Source organism: Globicephala melas, chromosome 16, assembly GCF_963455315.2.
Source record: "Globicephala melas chromosome 16, mGloMel1.2, whole genome shotgun sequence".
NCBI lineage: Eukaryota > Metazoa > Chordata > Mammalia > Artiodactyla > Delphinidae > Globicephala > Globicephala melas.
Window position 1 is genome coordinate 55114347 of NC_083329.1, and position 21110 is coordinate 55135456.

At 50.8% G+C, this 21110-nt stretch overlaps 1 protein-coding gene across 2 annotated transcripts in view; it reads left to right on the top strand.

Moving 5' to 3' along the window:
* DLG5 (discs large MAGUK scaffold protein 5) overlaps window positions 1-10883 on the top strand; it is a 120792-nt gene extending 109909 nt beyond the window's left edge. For both annotated transcript variants that reach the window (XM_060285987.1, XM_030862710.2), the window contains 5 exons: window positions 4893-5036; window positions 5299-5426; window positions 6724-6833; window positions 7543-7652; window positions 9143-10883. In XM_060285987.1, coding sequence (XP_060141970.1) covers window positions 4893-5036; window positions 5299-5426; window positions 6724-6833; window positions 7543-7652; window positions 9143-9246 — 596 coding nt within the window. In that variant the 3' untranslated portion in view covers window positions 9247-10883. The remainder of the gene's footprint in view (window positions 1-4892; window positions 5037-5298; window positions 5427-6723; window positions 6834-7542; window positions 7653-9142) is intronic.
* Window positions 10884-21110: the final 10227 nt, after the last annotated feature.

The following is a 21110-nucleotide window of genomic DNA, read 5'->3' on the forward strand; positions in this document are numbered from 1 at the left end:
TGTGTGTCCACTGTCCCAGAAGGTGTGCCTTCCCTGCTGGCAGGGTGTGGAGGTGGCAGAGGGTCTCAGAAGGTGGGACATCTGGTTTCCTCCTCCTCTCTTTCCTTATTTAGTGTTTCAGTTAGGGCCTTAGTCACAGTGAGTTGAGTGAGTCCCACCTTTGTTCATGGCCCACAGGTCACTGTCAGTGAGGACAGGGGTTGGCAAGCCATAGCCTGTGGGTCAAGTCTGGCTGTTTTTATATGGCCTTTGAGCTAAGAGTAGGTTTTTACATTTTTAAATGTAAAATACACTCTTCACCTTTTGGCAGTAATAGTTGCTTGATTCTCCCTTCCCTTTTCTTCCGTAGACACCATCTCTTGTGTATTTGGTGTATGTCTAGTGGATGTCTTTGGAAAACAGCCATATGTCTAGTCTTCCTTTCAGTTCTTCAGTGGGTTGTTTTTTTTTTTTTTTTCTTTCATTATGTATTTTGAAGTGGTCTTTAAATTGTTATTTCTAAATTGTTATATCGTACTGTTAAATTGACTCATCATTATGTCCTTCTTTATGTCTAGAAATGTTTCTGGCCTTAAAGTCTATTTTGTTTAAGTATTATTAACACATCAGCTTTCTTTTGGTTAGTGTTTGCATAGTTTGCCTTTTTCCATCCTTTTATACTTTTCTGTAGATTTATATTTACGTGGCTCTGCAGGCAGCATGTAGGGTTTTTTCAACCCACTGTGATACTTCATCTTTTTTCATTTTATTGAGATATAAATATGTATAGAAAAGCGCACATACATCTACAGAAAAGTGTACATCCCGAGGCGTTTTCACAACTTGAACACACCTGTGACAATCTTTCTCGTTTAATCAGAGTATTTAATCACTGATTAAATCATGACTGATATATTTACCGTCTTCCAGTTTTTTTTCTGTTGTCCTGCCTGTTTTATGTTCCCTTCACTTCCTTTTCTTCCTTTTGGATTAATCAAGCATTTTTATTATTCTGTCCCCCCATTTGTTAGTTTTTAGGTAATCATTTTGTTTTACTGTGTGGTGGTGGCGGGGGGGTAGATTCCAGCAACCCTCATGATATATATCTCTGACCTACTGCTAACATGAATCATTGCTTTGACCGCTTCTCTATTAATTCTAAAACATCAGAGCACTGTGACGACTTCTTTACCTCCCCCCCACCTTTTGCATTATCATTTTCATTTTACATATATTTTAAATCCAACAGTGTTACTGATTTGCATGTCAGTTATTCACTTATATTTATCCTCTCCATTATTCTTCATTCCTTCCTGCAATTCTCTTTCCTTCTGATCTTTTGTTTCAGCTGAACACTCCCTTCAGCATTTCTTTTTTTTCCATCTTAATTGAGATATAACTGGCACATAATATTGTGCGAGTTTAAGGTGTACAGGATGATAATTTGATAGGTGTATATGTTGCAAATGGTTTACCACAATAAGGTTAGTTTAACACATCCTTTACCTCATGTAACTACCATTTTCTCGATGTTATGGTGACCTTCAGCATTTCTTGTAATGCAGGTTTGTTGGTGACAAATTCTCTATTTTTTTGTTTTTTTGGTCTATTTTCCCATCATTTTGGAGATTTTTCACTGGATATAGAATTTTAGATTGGTAGATGTTTTACTTACGCATTTTAAAGATATAATTCATTGTCTTCTGGCTTTCATTGTGTATCTGTTTCCTGGGGCTGCTGTAACAAATGTCACAAGCTTTGTGGTCAGCGCAGCATACATTTATTCTCTCACAGTTCTGGAAGCCAGAAGTCCAAAATCAGTACCACTGGGCCAAGATCAAGGTGCTGGCAGGTCCACACTCCCGTGGAGGCTCTAGGGGGGAATCCGTCAGGTCCGTTGGTCTGTAGTGTTGTTCAAATGCTGTTTCCTTATTGATCTTCTGTCTGGTTGTACTATCCATAACTGAAAGTGGGGTATTGAAGTCCCCTGCTAATACTGTGTTGGTGTCTGTTTCTCCCTTCAGTTTCATCAGTGTTCACTTCACTTATCTGGGAAGTCTGATGTTGGGTGCATATATGTTTATGATCGTTGTATCTGTCTGGAGAAGTGACCCTTTTATCATGCTATAATGTGCTTCTTTGTCTCTTGTGGCAGTTTTTGTCTTAAAATCTATTTTGTCTGATACAGCTGTGGTCACCCCTGCTCTCTTTAGGTGCCCGTTTGCATGAATTATTTTTTTTCCTATCCTTTCACTTTTAGCCTATGAATGACCTTAGAGCTTAGGTGAGTCTCTTGTAGACAGCATATAATTGGATCTTTTTTATTTATGCATTCAGCCAATCTACGTCATTTAATTGGGGCATTTAATCCATTTATATTTAAAGTAATTACTGATATGGAAGGACTTACTATTGCCATTTTGTTAGTTGTTTTCTGTATGTCTTGTTGCTTTTTTGTCTATCTTTTCCTCCTTGGCTGCTGCCTTCTGTATTTCATTGATTTTTAAAAAATTTTTATAGTGACATGTTTTGATTCCCTTCTCGTTTCCCTTTGTGTATATTTTATAGATACTTTATTTTTGGTTACCACTGCAGTTACATAAAACATCTTAAGGTTATAACAATTCATTGTAAACTGATGGTAGCTTAATTTCAATCCTGTATAAAAACTCTACTTTACATCTCTGGGATCCTGACCCCCCACCCCCTTTATGTTATGGATGATACCAATTACATCCTTTTTACATTATGTGAACATTAGCGTAGTTTTATTATTACCTTTATGCTTTTGGTTTTAATATCTATACCAGTTTTAAAAGCAGTTTTCATAACTACATTAGGTTACTTCCAGATTGTCTATTTGTCTGTGTATTTACCCTTCCCAGGGAGTTTTTTATTTTCTCTGGACCTCTGACTCTTGTTGGATTTAGTGCTTGCGAGATGCTCTGTAGCCCCCCTATGATTCTGTAACTATGAGGACTTCCGACAGAGCAGATTATTCGGGGAGGAAAAGGAATCTTCTAAATTGGTGCCCCTCAGTGTGGAATGTTAATAATCATTAGGGGAGGAGATGATTCTGTTCAAGTTAAGTTGAAGACATAGTGACTTAGTGTCCGTACACAGGGAAATGGATAAATAGGTGCAGGGCATCCATCCCGTAGGGTGTTCAGAAGGAGTTAGGGAGATCAATGTGCATCACCAGGGACGCGGTTCGGAAGCATAAGACTGAGTAGAAGAGGGAGTTGCGGAATGTTGCACGTGTCCTGTATTTTTGCATGTATCATGATACAAAAATGTATCTTGTCATTTTTGTTGAGCACGTGGACGTACATAAACATAGTTTCTAGGTGTTTTGAGCCTGTAAAAGTCAACATGTGAGAATGACACCTGGAAGAGGATGTACTTTATATCCTTATAACCAACTGTGACGGTGGTTATGAGGAAACTGTTGATGACCAGGACTGGAGAAGAGGTGTTGGAGAGGATGCCTGGCTTTATCTGTAATGTTCAAAGTTTTAAAAGAGGGGGTGTTTTTATCTCTTCCTGGAGGAAGTTCTTTGCCCTGGGACTCCACAGAGCCTTCAGTCACAAGTATGCGGGGGTCTTGGACAGTGAATGTGATCACCAAACCCTCCCCCTGCTTTAATAACGGATCACCTGGTCACCAGGTTGAGAAATGCTGTATAGGAAGCGATATAGACGTGCCTGGATAATCATCAGACCAAAAAAATGTGTGCGCTTCTGCCTGTGAGCTCGGCGTTTGTGGAGCCGAGCACCGCCCTGTGTGTTCACCTCTAAAGCTCTGCCATCTGGTCCGTCTTCCTTCATCTCCTAGTCACGGGCCTTCCGGGCCGGACCTCTCGTTGACCCTTCCTCACAAGCCCACCTCAGGCGACCCTCCCCTCAGCTCTGCCCCTCCTCATCGCCACTCCCACCCCCCGAGGGTGAGGCTTCTTGTCCCGCTGCCTGGAGCTGGCAGGCAACTCTTGTATGGTTGTCTTGTTTCTTACCTGTTGCCGTCGGTGAGCCTGGTTAGAGCATGAGCTCTGCAGTGGCAGGGACTGTGCTTTCTACTCTTTTTAAAAGTGCTTCCGAGATGCCGGCATAGCGATTGGTTCAGGGGAGGTGCCAAGAAGATATTTGCTTGCTGGTTTTTAGGAGGTCACTTCCTGCAAGGATTTTTTTATTCATTTGGTGGAAGGGGAGGTTTTTACTACGTGTATCAACTAGGATATTGGTTTGACTGCTGTAACTGAGACCAGACAACAATGGCTGAAGTGTGATAAGAAGCTTATTTCCCTGCCACATAAAAGTCTGAGCTGGTGGGGGGAATCCCTGGGAGGCAGCTCTGTTTTGGGGATCATAAGGGAGCCAGGACCCTTCTGTCCTGTGGTTCTGTCATTTCCTGAGGGTTGTTCTCATCTGCAGGATCAGAGCTGGCTCACTGCACCCGGTCCTGTCCATTTCAGCTCACGGGAAGGGGGAGAGTTTGCTCACCCCACGGGGCAGGCCTGGGTCACATGACCACGCCTACCTCAGGGGAGGTTGCCTCTCTAGAGAGCAGAGAATATATACTAGGGGTGAGGGGAGGGCGCATTGGACACACACGGAAGCATTTGAGTGGGATGAAGTGCTGCAGTGTCTTGGGTGTCCGTGGAGCAGGGACACTCTGCTGGACTCCAGGAGCGGCCGGGCCCCGGTGTGCCTGGGGTATGGGACTCTCAGTGCTACAACTGGGCAAGTCCCAGACAAACCAGGGTGAGCTGGGTAGCTGGCTCCGGATTTGTGGAGTGAAGGAGGTGGGCCTCCCTGGGGTAAAAGCAAGGTCAGGGGAGCCGTGGGTCCCCAGCCCCTCCCCTTCCTCCCTCTGCTCCCGGTGGGTGTCCGTGACACTGCTCCCCTCTCTCCCTCAGATTCGGTGAGCCTTGCCTATCAGCGGGTCCAGAAGGTGGACTGCACCTCCCTGAGGCCCGTCTTGATCCTGGGGCCTTTACTGGATGTGGTGAAAGAAATGCTCGTGAACGAGGTGCCCGGCAAGTTCTGCAGATGCCCCCTTGGTAAGGGATGCCCGTGTGCCTGCTGGGCTGTGTCTGTCCCTGTGTTTGTGTTCCTCCCCCTGTTCCCGGGCATGGATCCCAGGATGTTTCAGTGTCCCCTGGACTTGGCTCAGATCAGTGTGCAGCCTCTGGTTCTTTGTCCGGGAGCGAGGACAGCAGGGCTGGGTTCCTAAAGTCTCTTCTGCGCAGCGTTCTTCCTGGCACGTGCAGTGACGGCTCATGGTACCAGGGCATTCCTGATTCCTGTGTCTGTGCTTTGCAGAGGTGATGAAGGCCTCCCAGCAGGCCATCGAGCGGGGCGTCAAAGACTGCCTGTTTGTCGACTATAAGCGGAGGAGTGGCCACTTCGATGTGACCACAGTGGCTTCCATAAAGGAGATCACAGAAAAGGTACCTGTTGCTTCAGACCAAGGGATGGGAGCGCCTCTCTGAGTCCGGGGTTTGGACCCCAGTGCGTGTCCGGGCTCTGTACCTTTGCACATCTGCCCTGCATGTCTCTCGGACCTTCATGAGCTCGCCTGTGTCCCGTTAGTCTGAGTTAACCTACAGGGGGCTGGCCCCCGTTGCTTCTTGTGCTTCCGCTTTCGTGAGTAGGAAGCTAGTCCTGGGCAGAAGTCGCCCTGTGCGTGTGTCACCTCTCCCTCTCTGAGGGGCTCTGACGAGAGCTTTGAACTCTAGGAAAGGCCCCTCGCAGGGGTTTCTACAACAGGGTCCCAGAATGCCTCTGCTGAGCTTGTGTGCTGAGCTGATGTGCCTCATTCTAGGGACAGGGGCACGGCTTCCATCAGGGCCACGACCCTGCAAGGATAAGAGCCGTTGCCACGTGCCTTTAGGCTTGTGAACACGCTGGGGTCTGTTTGCCAGGTAGTATGAGGGGAAGTGGGGAAATCTTTTGGAAAAGCGTCCCTCACAAGCCTGAGGATGTGGGCGCTTTCTGGGCTGCATCCTTCCTGGGTGGTCAGTTTACCCCGCCAGGCTTTGGATCCCTCCTGTTACGTGAGGGAGTTGACTTCTTACAGCTGTCAGTGCAGACTGCCCAGTTAAAGTGGACGAGCCCCAGTCAGGGGTGCCCCGGGACGTCAGGAAGCCTGCCAAAGGGTGGACCCCCTCAGTGGAGCTTTCGGGGTGCCCGTGGCCTGCCTTTGGCTCGTACTCTGCCTGGAGGCTCGTACTCTGCCTGGAGGCTCAGGGGATTCATGGGATGCATTTCAGTCACAGCCATGCAAAGACCCACACTCCCCTCCCCTGCTTCAGCCCCCCGCCGAGTCTCCGCATCTTCTTTTGCCTGGACTGGCGGAAGTAAGGTTTCTGGGGCCAGGTGGGGTAGCGCTTTAGGAAGCGCTTTCCTATATCTGGGTGAAGGCAGGAAAGGGAGTTTGGAGTAGGGTCGTCCAGACCCCGCTTGGCCCTGGTTCCCAGCCTGGACCATCATCACAGCTGACGGCTTGTGGGGAGAGATTTTCCCAGATGAGGTTTCCCCTCCATGTATCATGTGTGGTCTTAACGAAAGACTGGTTTTGCTGCCTCGTTCGTTGGTAGAACCTTGTATGTTCACTTACAGGGCAAGGCAGGGCAGTGTCAGGGGAGGGGTGGGGCCCATCGGTGGCAGAGGAAGGCTGGAGTGTCCAGTGCTCCCGAGGCCCCGGCCACGCACCTGCCCAGGTGTTCACTCTCTCCCTCCCCCCAGAACCGGCACTGTCTCCTGGACGTCGCCCCCCACGCCATTGAGCGGCTGCACCACATGCACATCTACCCCATCGTCATCTTCATCCACTACAAGAGCGCCAAACACATCAAGTAGGTGACAGGCTCCTCGGGGGCTTGGCTTGGGGCCTTGCTGGGGAGGTGCTGCTGGCTCAAAGCCGTGGGGTGGGGGGCCCCTTGGCCTTGAAATAGGCATCCCATGTCGGAGCGGCCTTCCCCCTCGAGCCCCCATCTCACACTGAGCCAGGCATGTGAACCCAGCACAGCCCTCCCTCCACACCACTCTCCGTGCTTTTTGGATGCTGCCGCCGCTCCCTGAGTAGGTCCAGCTTTTCTGTCTCCCCTCCTGACTCCCAGCCCCTTTCCCCTTCTCCTGCCTCTCAGCTGGGCACTCACAACAGCACAGGAACTGGGTGGCCTGGCCTGGGTCCAGCCCTGCCAGGAGCTGCCTCGTGATGTGGATGGGGCTCTGCTCCCACTGGGCTTGAGTTTCTGTGCAGGTTGGGCTAACGGCTTGCCAAGGTCCTCTTCCACTTTGCCTTCCTGTGCTTCCGGGCTTCTGATACCTGCACTCGGGCGCCAGCTGAGGGGTCTGGTCTCTGTGTGCATACACTGGGGTTCCCACCTTGCCCCTCTCTGCCCGGAGCTCCCCGTGGAGCCTGCAGGCTGTGCTTTACCAGGGGGATCCCATGGGGGCCCTGTGGTGGTGGAGACCCCTGTTACTCTGGGCAGAGAAGCAAAGAGGTGGGAGGGCCGGGGGGGAGGTGAGAAGCTCAGCCTGGTTCCCTGGATGTCCCAACAGGGAGCAGAGAGACCCCATCTACCTGAAGGACAAGGTGACTCAGAGGCATTCCAAAGAGCAGTTTGAGACGGCTCAGAAGATTGAGCAGGAGTACAGCAGGTTCTTCACAGGTAGGTGTGCGTCAGGCCTGCAGAGGAGGAGCAGGCGGCGGGGACGGATGCAGGCTTCCCAAGGACGTCCTTCCTAGAAGTGGTAACAGCCCGCACTTCCGGGGTGCCCGGTGGATGCTGTCACAGTGAGCACTTTCATCACAGCTGGTCTGATGGCAGGCCCAGGGCAGCTTCAGGAAGTTGCAGGTCCAAAGGTAGAGTCCACTAATTCTGGCCTTGGGTCACAGTCTGGCCCTGTGTGGCGGCTGCACAGGCGCCCTGTAGCACAGCTCCAGCGTTCCCTGGGCGGGTAGCACGGCGGTGGTGGCCGTGACCATCTGTCCCCAGCGCCTTCCAGGTCAGGCCAGTTTTGCGGTGAAGTTTGAAGATAAGCTGCACCTTCACTATCTCTGGTCTTTGAAGCAAAGCAAACCAGGAGAAGCAGGGTTCCAGTTGACCAACTGCCATTTCACTTTGTGACTTTCAACCTCTTCCATGAAATCAGTCATTTGTAGGGGGCATAATAACACCGTGGCCACAGAGGGGTGGAGACAGTGATTTTAATTAACTTGTGGAGAGTGTTGTGATCTAGTTCGGTGCTTCTCATGCAACATTTGGCCTCAAAACCCAGCCTCGGTGCTTCTGTCTACGTATGCGTCATGTGTGTTTGTGTTTTAATTTCCAGTCCATTACAGACCAGTATTTCAGTCAGATACATTAACAAGTACTAGAGAAGAGAACATTAAAAACTCCAAAACTTAACAAAATAAAAGCCTTGACTTTTTGTAAGATTCAACAGATGTAAAATTACTCTGTCACATTTCCATAGCAGTTTCTAAACCCTCGCTGTCCATTTCTGTGGCAAGCAGCCAGCGCTCGGCGCTGTTCCGTGGATCCCGCAGAGAGCCCTGGTCTAGTGTCTGCCGGGCTGTGGTGCTGAAAGCCTGCAGAGCAGGCCTGAGCCAGAGCTGGAGACATTCCATCATCTTTGCTGGGAATCTTCTCTGGGCCATGGGATGCCCAGCTTCCGAGACCCAACCTTGTCACCTGTAGAATCCTGCTGCCGATCGGACCATCACAACACAGCCCAGACTGCCTTCCAGTGTGCTGGGACTCCCCATTGCATGACTAGGCAAAGCAGCCCAGAGCATCATTGCAGTGGGGCCTGGCCATTCACGTGTGTGGTCAGATCCTGTCATCCCTGTTACAGGGACCAGGGCAGCCTGGCAAAATGGGACACCAGCCTTCATTTGAGTGTAAAATTTTAACATCCTATGGAACAGTTGCCGAGAGGGATAGGTAAAAAGCCGAAGTGATTTGCACTCAACTCTTTATTTTTTCTTTTCCCATTTCTCACTGATGGAAGAGAGTGAGAGGCGGGCGTGGGGCAGGAGGGCCAGGTAGCTCAAAACAGGCAGAACGCCAGGAAGAGTAAAAGATGTGTTTATTTGCCTTCACCCTGGGGTCTTCCTCTGGGCCAATGACGTGTGTGTTTGGGGGCTCTCTTGCAGGGGTCGTCCAGGGAGGAGCCCTGTCGAGCATTTGCGCTCAGATCTTGGCAATGGTCAATCAAGAGCAGAATAAAGTCCTGTGGATCCCAGCCAGCCCTCTCTAGGACTCGGTGCTGGGGACGGCTGCAGCTTGGCCGCCGGCGTGACTGCCGGGCTCAGCTCTCTTTAGCGACTAAAGATAGACGCCTCTGTATATAAACGCGAAGGGGAAGGATCCATGAAGCAGGACTCCAGAAGCACCTCCTTTGTAGACAGAGGGCCGCAGACTCTATTCCTCTCACTCGTGCGCTGTAAGACAGAAGACTCTGTAGAGGGGCTCGACACCAACCTTTCTCGTAGCCAGCTCATCAGAGATGCTGCAAAGAGAACCTTTCAGATCACAAGTTTACAAGCCTTTTCTAAGTATTCGGTTGTTTATGTTTACTTGAACGGCTCCATGTTGTCGCTGCCCAGCCCCTGCCCTCTTCCTCACTGTCGCTTTGGTGTTGGTTTTGTGCCTGTTTTCAGCGAGAAGACTCTGGAGCCTCGCTGGGGGCCGCTTTGCTTTGGGAGGTTCTTGTCAGTGGGACCAGAGCTTTGACAGACTTCATGCTCCTTGGTGGTACCTCTCCTGGAAGGACCTGCGAGTGCGGATGCTTCGACCGTCGGCGGGCGCGGAACCAGTGCCTTTGTGGGGCAGACTCTCCGGCGGCAGTGTATTCCCCTCCTGCACAGAGGAGGGCGACTTGGGCCCGTCTCGCGGACGCGCCCCTCAGACTTCGTGTCCGGCCCTCTGCGTCCTCTTCTCGTCCACCTGCATCCATGATTCCAGCGTTCTCTCTGGCCCTCGGAGCTTCACGGGTTCACTGTGACACAGCCGGTTCCAGGCAGGGTGTTAGGCTGGGGCTGATGCATGCCACTGGGTCCTCTTTAGGTTGTGTGAACAGTGACAGCCTTTACCAGTGCAGATTTTGCAGGGTAATTCCTAAGCGCTCTGGAGTGGGGCGGGCACATCAGCTCTACTTGATATAAAAACATTCGTGTTTCAGACTTTGAGCAGAGAACCCTTACGGAAGCTTAAGAATTAGTGCAGTCACTGTCAAAACTCAAAAAAAGAGGAACCGGGATCTATCTAGTTTTGGCTCCAGCGCTTACAGCATGAGCAGTGCTCCACGGGGATGGCTTTGTTTGGGGTTTGTGTGGGTTTTTTTTTTTTTTTTTTTCCTACCGCTTCTGACGCTGGATGTTTCTGGCTGAAGGTTTGATCTGGTTCCTCCTTAAACTGTGCGTCCTCTTAATAATAGGTACTGTACGGGGCTCCGGGTAAGTGTCACTGGGGTAGGACCTCTATTTTAATACTGTTCCTAACATTTCATTTTACTAGCAAGAAATCGCTGATTTCATTTTATTCTTTGTAATTCTAGACACTAGATTATAGTTTAGCCATAGTGACGTTTTTTTAAAAAAGGGATATATTTTCTTGCACAGTTGTTCGAAAAGAGACACGTTTCAGTCCTCAGTGCTGCCCTTCGTTTCACAGGTACACGCGTTCTGGCTCAGACAACTGGGACCCCCTGCAGGCTGTCGAGGGGTCTCACTGGCGCCCTGCGGGGCTGCTGCTCTGGGCGGCGGGGGTGGGACGGTGATGGTACAGTGTGCACAGGTACTGTTCGGACAGACTGGGATTTTCTGTACTAAAACCTTCCTTTGTATCAAAAGTTAAACAGACTTTAGTACAATAAATAAAGGTCAATTTCTGTAACTTGTTGTGGTGAGGAGACCTGCATTCATTGAGTTTCCACCTTTCCCGCCTCCTGCCCTCTCTCTGTTGCTAAGTTTGAGGCCGCCTTCCTCCCCTGCGGCAGGTGGCTGGAATCGCCGCCACGTGAGGTTCTCGCCAGCTCTCACGATGGCCAGGAGCCCCTCTTAGCTGTGGCCTCAGCCCCTCTGACTCCCTCCTTCCCTCCCATGTATCCCTCTGTCCAGCAGAGCTGTGGGTAGTGCGTGCGGCCAGGCAGCTGATTTGTGCAAGATTCAGATCCTGCCCTGGGGGCTCCCATTCAGATATGCAGGTTTGGGCTGGGCCGAGAAAAGCAAAGGGGGTTTGAAGGACGCCAGTGTCCCCTCGTGTTCTCAGTCAAGTCCCTGTCTGCCAGGGGGTGAGGCCCAGACCGGGCCCCCGGGGTGAAGAAGGCCGAGCCTGGCCCAGGGGCTATAGTGCGAGACCACCCACGGCTCTCCTGGGTAGCCACTCTGGGCCTGAAAGTCTGTTCCAGGGTGGCAGGAAGGCTGGGAGAAGTGGCCAGGAGGCCCAGGTCAGAGCAGAGCCCTCCTCCTCTGCTCTGTTTGCTCGGAGGAGCTTGAGGGCAGACTCTCCTGGAAAAGCCTCAGGCCGCGCCAGAGGCTGGGCCAGCAGGGGCCGACTCGGCGCCAGTGCCTCCCTGGTCATGGCCCACGGGTGCAGCTCCACTGTGGACCCTGCAGTTCTCACCTGCTGGTCCCTCTGGCCTTGCCTGCAGCCACAGGAGTCGCCGAGCTGCGTCGGACTGTGGCCGTGGAGAGGAGGGGAGGGCCTGTGCAGCCGGCCGGGTCCCAAGCCCGCCGCTCCTCGGCCTGCGTGAAGCCAGCCATAGGGTCGCCTACATCTTCTTGACAAACTCAGCACTGACCTTGGGGGAGGAGGGCGTGCGCCACGGCCTGGATCCTGTGACCCACCCAACAAATGCTCGTTTGAGGACATGGTTTCTTTTAAAAGAGGTCCATGAGGATGCCAAAGCCACGGCAGCCCACACTTGTTGCGTTATGAGTGATTTTTATTTTCTTCTTTAGACTTTTCTGTACTTTCCAAGTTTTCTGCGGGAAACGTGGTTTTCTTTTACAATTGCAGGGTAAAACCGCTACGCCTCTTCAAACAGAGGGCAGTTAGGTCGCTGAGCTCATAGACTGCTCGTTTCTGGATGCACTGAGGCCTTGCAGGGCTGCCCCTGGGACACCGCTGAGTGGCACTGGGTTGGGCGGGTGTGCAGTTGTGTTTGTCTCTAAACCGTGCAGAGCCCAGGCAGGGGCTGGAGGTGCGCAGCCTTTGCCCCCAGTTGGTGTCTGTCGTACACAGGCTCAGATCCTTCTGGAAAGGCACAGCTGACTTTCATCTCCAGCCTTGAGGCCTTGGACAGATCTCGCCTGGGCCTCCAAAGACAGTGCAGACGAGATGACCTCTGAGGCCCCCTCCCATGCTGACACCTGAGTTATGGGCGCGGAGTGGGACTTCCCTCCTGGCCTTGCAGAGCCTGAGCAAAACCCCAGCTCTGGGAGCCTCGGCACACGTGACTTTCTGAGACTGGAGGAGTCCTTGACGCCTAATGTGCAGGAGCAGAAGCCGAAGGGGTCTGGACCGGGAGCCAAACACTGGCCCAAAGTCCTGGGCCTCTCTGGCCGGAACAAGGCTCTGAGGCTGACCAAAGTGGCTGGACAACTGGAGTTTGGGGCTGGGAAGCTGAGCTGCCGCCCCTCTCGGGGTTGACAGGGCAGAGGGCCACCCGGGTCACGGATGCCAAGGACGGACGGAGAGAAATAATGAGGAATTGCCGGGTGGGGTGCAGAGCAAGCATGATCTCACAGCTGGGAGTGTGGCTGGCATGGAGGCGACCATCTTCTTGCAGGGGATGGGGCTCCGAGGCCCGAGCCTGGACAGCCGGGCCTTCTCCCCTGCACCCTTCTGCTGCTCTTCTCCCTGTGGCTTTCCTGGACCTTATTTCAATCATGCATGCTCTTTTTTTCATGTGCTCATACCTTCCAGAATGTAGTCTCTGGCTTCTTGATGGTTTTCCCCTTCAGTTCTCCTTGCTATTATGAGTTTATATCATTTTTTTCAACCGTGAAATGTGTCATACATACGGAAGAGCATATACAGTATAAATATACGGTCTAAAGAATAATAAAATGGACAGTGCGTCCACTGTTAAGGAACACTACCACTACTGTAGAAGCCATCTTAACACCCAACAGTAGCTGAATTCTCCACCTTTTCCCCCAAAGTGAGCACTGTACTGACTTGTGGTTTAACGATTTCCTTGCTTTTTTCTATTTTCACCCCCAGTGGAGGTGTTTTGAAACAATGTCGTGTGTGGTTTTGAAAACACTGGGCCTCAAGCACACACTGAGCTGTGAGGGCACAGGGCAGCACTGCCACTGTTTGATGACATTCGCCAGACAATATAATGGGCTCTCCGGGGCAGGGCGAGCCTCCGCTTCCCTGGGAACTTTGAAGAGCCCTTTCCCCTTGGGGAAGTCAGTGAGCAGGGACTTGAATGAGTCCTGGGGCGTGTGGCCGTGCCGTGTCTGGCAGAAATATGGTCAGAGGGCGTGGACCGCTGACTGCAGTTTTCAGGCTCACCACAGCCATCCTCTGGATTTCAGCAGTAAGCCAAAGCTGAGCACGTCTGTGGGAGGAAATGCTGGTTCCTCTTGCTGATCTGGAGAGCAGGAAGGTCTCCAGCGCATGTCGATAAAAGCCTAGGAGAAACAAGACCCGGGGCCGGCATCACCTTAACGTTCTGTTCTTAGCCGAGCCCTATGAAACGAGCAGAGGCTTTGGTGCTAACAGCTCGGGACGTTTCTGTCTTGAGTCCCTGCTCCAGACCAGACTTCTTGTCCTTTTGGTCTGGTGCCAGCCCTCGTCCTGGTACCTCCTCTACTTTCCTGAGAATTTCCTGGGAGTTTGCTTGATTTCTTTCTTTGACTTTCCTCTCCTCTCTTTTGATGGATCGCCTGTTTCTTGTGCTGCTTGTGAGGAGAAAGGATTAACCCCTGATCCGAATTCTTTCTTCAGAGGAAGATGACTCCATTTACCTTCTCTTAGGAGTGTTTTCTAGAGAAGTTCTGGATTAAGAAAAAGGCAAGGTCTGTATCCACCATGGTGGATGGTCTGCTGATCGGTGCATCTGGGTTGGGAGGCCTGAGGGTCAAAGTAAACTAACAGATAAACTTGCTGTCGGGTTTCCCCCTCGTCCCCCCTCCTTTCTGGAGCTTCCGTTATTTATATGTTGCACACCCTGGACAGAGTCCCTCAATTTCTGACCTCCTATTGGCATCATTTCGTCATTTTGCTCTTTTTTGGAGGGGATTCACTCAGCTGTATCTTTCGAGCCTTTCTGTTGAGTTGTTCAGCTTTTGCTATCCGGTTTTTGATTTCCAAGAACTCTTTCTGAATGTCATTTTTTTATATCATTCTATGCTTGTTTCTTGGATATAATATCTTCTCACACCTGAAGACAGATATTTTTTCTTCTCACGTAATTCTAATTCCTCCAAGGTTTAAGGTTTTTTTATTTGCTGGTAGCTTATTTATTTATTTATTTATTTATTTTGTGGTCTGGGGGAGACCAGGACTGGGGATACCTTGTCTTGTATATTAGCGCTTTAACCTCAGGTATCAGGTAATCCTTTTGTGTCAGCTAATGATTAATCATGGGCATTTAATTTAATGGTCCAGAACAAATGGGGAGGTGTGTAGTCTGAGTTTCTCTAGAGTGGCCTGGTTGGGCTGCTCACCGGGGAATCCTAGTGATGGTCTCCTTAGGTCTGCCTTCCGATTCCCCACAGGAGTCCTTCCACTCCTGATGGGATGGGTCGGCCTGGCAGCATCCCTGAGCCCACTGGGGAAGAAGGCGGGGTGACTCTTTGCATTCAGGATTCAGTACGGCAGCATCCAGTCCCTTAGTCCTTTTCTCTTCAGTATGGTATCAGTTCTCTGATCTGTGCCTGGTGTCCCTAGTCCAGGAATCCTCTCTTACATTCTCCAGGCAAAAAAAACTCCCGGCTTCTTCAGCGTTGAGGGCAGTGCGGTAGCCCTGTAGCTTGGATTGAATCATGCCTGCCCAGATTATCCAGGGTGCTCCCTTACTCTCTTCTTTTAAATTTATTTATTTTTTGGCTGTGTTGAGTCTTCGTTGCTGTGCACACAGGCTTTCTCTAGTTGTGGTGAGCGGGGCTACTCTTCATTGCGGTGCGCAGGCTTTTCATTGCGGTGGCTTCTCTTGTTGCGGAGCACGGGCTGTAGGCACACGGGCTTCAGTAGTTGTGGCACGCGGGCTCAGTAGTTGTGGCTCGTGGGCTCTAGAGCGCAAGCTCAGTAGTTGTGGCACACAGGCTTAGTTGCTCCACGGCATGTGGGATCTTCCCGGACCAGGGCTCCAACCCATGTCCCTTGCATTGCCAGGTGGCTTCTTTTTTTTTTTTTTTAAAGAAGGTGTTGGGCGTAGAGTTTATTAATTAATTAATTAATTTTTGCTGTGTTGGGTCTTCGTTTCTGTGCGAGGGCTTTCTCTAGTTGTGGCAAGCGGGGGCCACTCTTCATCGCGGTGCACAGGCCTCTCACTGTCGCGGCCTTTCTTGCTGCGGAGCACAGGCTCCAGACGCGCAGGCTCAGTAGTTGTGGCTTACGGGCCCAGTTGCTCCGCGGCATGTGGGATCCTCCCAGGCCAGGGCTCGAACCCGTGTCCCCTGCATTGGCAGGCAGATTCTCAACCATTGCGCCACCAGGGAAGCCCCCAGGCGGATTCTTAATCACTGCGCCACCAGGGAAGCCCAGCCCTTACTCTTAATGTTGACTGATCGGGGCTTTAATCACATCTGCAAAATGCCTTCACGGTAACACACAGCTCAGTGTTTAACTGAATAACAGGACTGTGGCCTTGTCAAACTGACACACCAAAAGAACTGTCCCAGTGGGTTTACCAATAACTTACCTAACCAGTTCCCAACAAATGGGCGTTCAGATTAAGTTTACTGTTGTTGTGTTTGTGTATAGACTCACTTAACTTGATAGAAGCTTCTCTGTTGGGTTTATGGCTTACAGATAGGACATCAAGGCTTTGGGCAGGTTATAGGCGATTGCCCCAGCCCTTTCTTTTTGCCACGTTGCCTTTGGGATAAAAGCAGACTTGTGCTTAGTTTGGAGATGATCTTAGCTTCTCACAGATGCTTACCTGCTCTGAGGAAGTTAACCATCTAAGAAGCTGCTTTATGCCTACTTGTCAAAGATGGACAGAGATGCCCTGAGGACTAAGCGACTGTGGGACTAAGAAGAGGGGCTGGCCGGCCCAGATGCCCACATGCAGACTCGACTGGAGGGTTCTGTGGGGCCAGGCTGCCCCCGAGCACGTCATGGGGTGTGCATCTCAGGACACACAATGATAATGAACAGAATCAAACAAAACCTGCTTTGAGCCCAGCAACGGTGTGTGCTGGTGTTGGTTCTGCATGGAAATAAAAATGATAAATCTAAACTTGCAAGACGTTTTGCTAGAAATGACAGTGGCTATTTTTGACCAACAGCTTATTTTTATTAAGATGATCTGCTCATAATTAGAGTGAAGCTAATATATGTTTAATTTGGGCATTTTACAAGTTTACATTTTCCTTGAAGTACAGTAAGTTGTTTTTACATTTTTGTGTTTGAAATACGTTAAATACTTCTGATAACATTTTATGATTTCTAAACAACTCCCTTGTTCCTAAAAACCAGCGTATTTTTTAAAGTTAGCTTTTGTGACATCCTGTGTCATCTCTTGTTTCTGTGTGTTGCAGGGTCTAGACTAAGCGAGTGACTCTCTAGGATGCTACTGCTTGAGGTCATCTTCATTTATGGGAAGTACAATTGATTAAAACCAAAAATCTCAGAGTTGAATCTGAAAGGCGTGTGTCTGTACACGAAGGTCCTTGTTTCAGGTCACAGCCCAGGTAATTGGCCCTTAAAAATGCAGAACATGGGATGGAAGCCCATCAGAAGAGCTTCTCTGGGTCCCTCGCAGGCTGCACACTCGTTTCCCCAACAGTCCAAGGTTGAGGGCCCAGGGATTGGGGAACTCTAGACTATTGGCCTCCGTGCCAGAGCAGGGCTTCATCCTTCAGTCCTGTAATAGCAGGCTTGACCTCCTGTGGGTTATATGGGTTATATGACGCTCTTGACGCTGCTGGTATCCCCAAGAGGTCAGGCATTACTGCTTACTATCCGACGACCCAGTCAGCAAGAGGCGGAGCGACAGCCTTAGTGTCTCATGCCCGTCTCTGGGGTCCGCGCTTTTAGCCGCGGCTCGCGCCCATCTCTGGAGCTCCTTTAAGCAGCGCTCTTAATCCCCTCCCCGCGCACCAGGAAACAAAGAGGGAAGAAAAAGTCTCTTGCTTCTTCGGCAGGTCCAGACTTTTCCCCGGACTCCTTCCCAGCCAGCCGTGGCGCACTAACCCCCTGCAGCCTGTGTTCACGCGGCCAACCCCAGTCCTCTCCTTGCGCTCCGACCGAAGCCGGAGCCTCAACTCCCAGCCCCGCCCACCCCGGCGGGGCAGCAGACAAGCCTCTCAGGCTGGTGAGTGCCGGTCGGCCCTGATCCTCTGTGCTGGAATCTCTCCGCTTTGCCCTCCGCACCCCTGTTGCTGTGCTCTCCTCCGCGGCTGCGAAGCTCCCTCCTTCCGCCACCCGCAGTCTCCGCCCGCGAAGGGGCTTCCTAGTGTGTGGACACTTTTCCTCCTTCACAGCTCCCTCCCGCTGGTGCAGGTCCCGTCCCTATCCTTTTGTCTCTGTTTATTCTTTTTTCTTTTGCTCTACCCAGGTACGTGGGGAGTGTCTTGCCTTTTGGGAGGTCTGAGGTCTTCTGCCAGCGTTCAGTAGGTGTTCTGTAGGAGTTGTTCCACGTGTAGATGTATTTCTGGTGTATCTGTGGGGAAGAAGGTGATCCCCGCGTCTTACTCTTCCGCCATCTTCCCGGAAGTTCCTGTGCTCCTTTTGAGGCCAGGTGCGGGCTCCCTATCCCTTGTCAGCCTTTCCACCCCGAGACAGAAATAAGTGTAGGAGAGGTGAGATCCTTGGTAAGGGCAAGTGAGCCTCTCTGATCTCTAGGTATCCAGTCAGAAGCTCTCCTAGTTGTACGGCACAGCCATGGGCAACTAGATGGATGAAGAGCTAAGATGTCCTGAGGAAGCAGTAATAGTAGCAATGAAGGCAGTTATGTGGGCCTTATCATGTGCCAGGTACTTCCCTAAGTAGTTCATATGTATTCACCTCCAACCCTATTTGGTAGATACTATTATCCCCATTTACAGATGAGGAAACTGAGGAACACAGAAGCTGAGAAACTTGCTTAACTGACCAGTGGCAATGCCAGAGTCTGTGTTCTTAACTTCTCTTTTGGAACACCTGCCAGGCAATTGAGAAGGTGGTCATTCCCAACCCAGACCCGGGTGCCTGGGCCAGGCCCGGGAGGAGGTCCCGAGAAGTAGGTGGTTGTGCTAATCCAGCAAAGGACAAAGCTTGGCCAAGGGAAGTGGGAACCGGAGGAAACAGCAACCAAGCAGGAGCGGGAGGCTATCCTCAAACTCAGCTGGTCCTGCTCCAGAGTCATGCTTGACTGTGGGGCATGTGATCCCCCGGGGCAGTTCTCTGCTGGCTGGCTGATGCCATGGCTGGAGGCCTGAGATAGCCAGCCTTGCCAACGTCCACCTCCAACATGGAAGCAGGCCCGGCATTGGTCATTAGGGAAGGGCCAGAGAGGCTGTGACCCCATGCCCTGGTCATTGTGGCCCAATCTGCGGACAGAAGTATCTGTTCAGTTAGGACAGTGACACCAGTACTTAAAATGTCATCTCACGAGAGGACCTCAGCTTTTGAAACTTGCCAAGCTTGATGGCCTCTTCCCTCCCACTCCTCTGGCCCTCGCCCCCCGTGGACAATTACGAAGTAGAGATGATCCATTTCCAGAGTGGACACCATTGACTGTGAAAGAGGTAGGCTCCTTAAAAATCCTTTTAAGGAATTATTTTCAAGAAATTCTTTTTTTAAGAATTTAACTAGAAGGGACTGCTAGAAATATACCGTCAGTTGCCTAGTGGAGTATATGTATTTTTCAAATGTCTTATCAACAAAGCTGCAATTTTCAGGTGACCTGCTACTGCTGTGTGTAGGTAGGAGCTCAAGTTAGGACCTTTGCTTGGGGGAAAACCTCCCAAGAAGCCCCTCTTAGCTGTGTCCATGTGAGATCAGTGGCAGCCTTGCCTCTGTGTGTATAAAAGGTCTCGAACAAAACTTCCAGGCTTCCAGGGACCAGGTGCTTCAATGTGCATTCCTCTGGGGAGGCAAGTTACTTGGATTTGCCCTTAGGCTTAAGCCTCTGCAGCAGAAAGTCACTGTGAAGAAAGGCTCTCCAGGGAGATGATGTCATGATGAGGGCTCTGGCTGGCCCCAAGGACAAGCTGAGGACACGACAGAGCCGCTGAGGGTACATGGGATCTTGGTATCTGCTTGTGACCTTGGTGGAGATCTGAAGCGTCAGGAACACCATCTTATTTGTGGGCAAGAGTGTGTTACTGTTAGGGGTCAGTGGTCAGAGGCAACAGTGTATAGAAGCAGCAGAAGTCATGCAAGCTAAAAATGGCAGCTGATTCCTGATTCTCGCCCCCAGGAGGCTGGGGAAAACAGGCTGAGCAACCTCGGGATTCTTGGGCAACTTTAGGGTGGTAGTTGGAAGAGATCCTGGGCAGGCCTACTAATCTGGAAAGCAAAAGGTCAGGCGTAGGTCTACATAAAAATGCTCCAATAAAATGTACTGCCACCCTGATTTCATAGAGCAAGCCAAATGCTCACACAGAGGTAAGAGATAGGTTCCCCGAGTCCCTGGGCTATCCTCTGAAGACTTTGCACGGTTCAGCCCTACAGCAAACCCTGATGATGAATCCTAAGACTTTTTAGGGAGACATGATGCTGGGCTTCAAACATCTGAAGGACCATTAGAACCGGGCCCAAGGAGAGAAGTTCCCAGAGGGAGAGGAGATTTCTGCTCAGCGTGGGGAAGAGCTTCCCGGCCACCGCGCCTGTTTCATGGTGCAGCGCAGCGCTGAGACCCCAGGCCGGGTGATGGCTGGCCTGTGAATCAGCTAGGCCACGTGCTCCCAATACTGCCGGCCTCACCCTGGGCCCATTCCTGGCTGGGTTTTCAGGTTGCCACTCCCAACCTATACACAAAAGTAGTCTGGGGAATCACAACAGCTCCAGACCCCATTCCCCAGATGTTCCTCCATGACTCCTTTCAGGTGGAAGGACCCCATGTCCAGGATGACATGGGACCCTTCTGTCTGCTCTCTGGGCTCCCCAGTCCCCAGGGCAGGACTGCTTCCATCAAAGGAAACCCAAGATGAGGCAGACTTCAAATTCTCTCCTGCATTGACTCTTGGGAATGCATGTTTGGGTCCCTGAAGATAAACCCTGTTGGGAGAGGCTGAGAACACAGCCTAGGATGACCAGTTAGTGCCTACTTCTTAAAAATGACTTAATGAAGTCTTAATGACACTCCTTGGAAGTAAGAGAAAAGCAGCAAAGAGGATTGTTGGTATGTTTCCACCCAAGGCTACCTTCTAGAGAGAAACTCAAAGAATGACTGACACCTGCTGTCCTGGCTTCCTTAATAAGCCTGACTAAACTACTCGTATGAAATTAGTGGGAATTCTGACGTAGCTAAAGGTATGTATATTGAGTAAATCATTTGAATTTTCTCTTTTGTATGAAGCATTGAAATATTGCTGAAAACAGACATCCCTCGTAGATGCCAGAACTTACTCTTTCTTTCAAGCCAAGGGAGTTGGTGTTAAAAAGGGTTCTGCCTCTGAATCACTGTGACCTTGATAAAGTCACCCCAGTTCTTTGGGTCTCGGTTTTCCCATCTGTAAAAATAGAGTTTGGGGAAAGGGAACATGGAAGACTCCCCCTAAGTGAGCAGTCAGCCTCGTGAGGAGTCCTTGACGATGTGGAGTCTGGGGAGGAGCCCGTCGCCAAACTGATGCCGATTGCCCACCGGCTCAGGGGCTGCTCGCCCTTCGGATAGGGTGGCTGGCACTCTGTGTGATGGTAGTGATGCCTGTTGGCCTGGACTGAGATGGGTTGAGTTGGGGTCATGGAGAAAGTCGTTCGGGGTTGAGCTGGGTCTCAGAATAGGGTCTGCCTGTA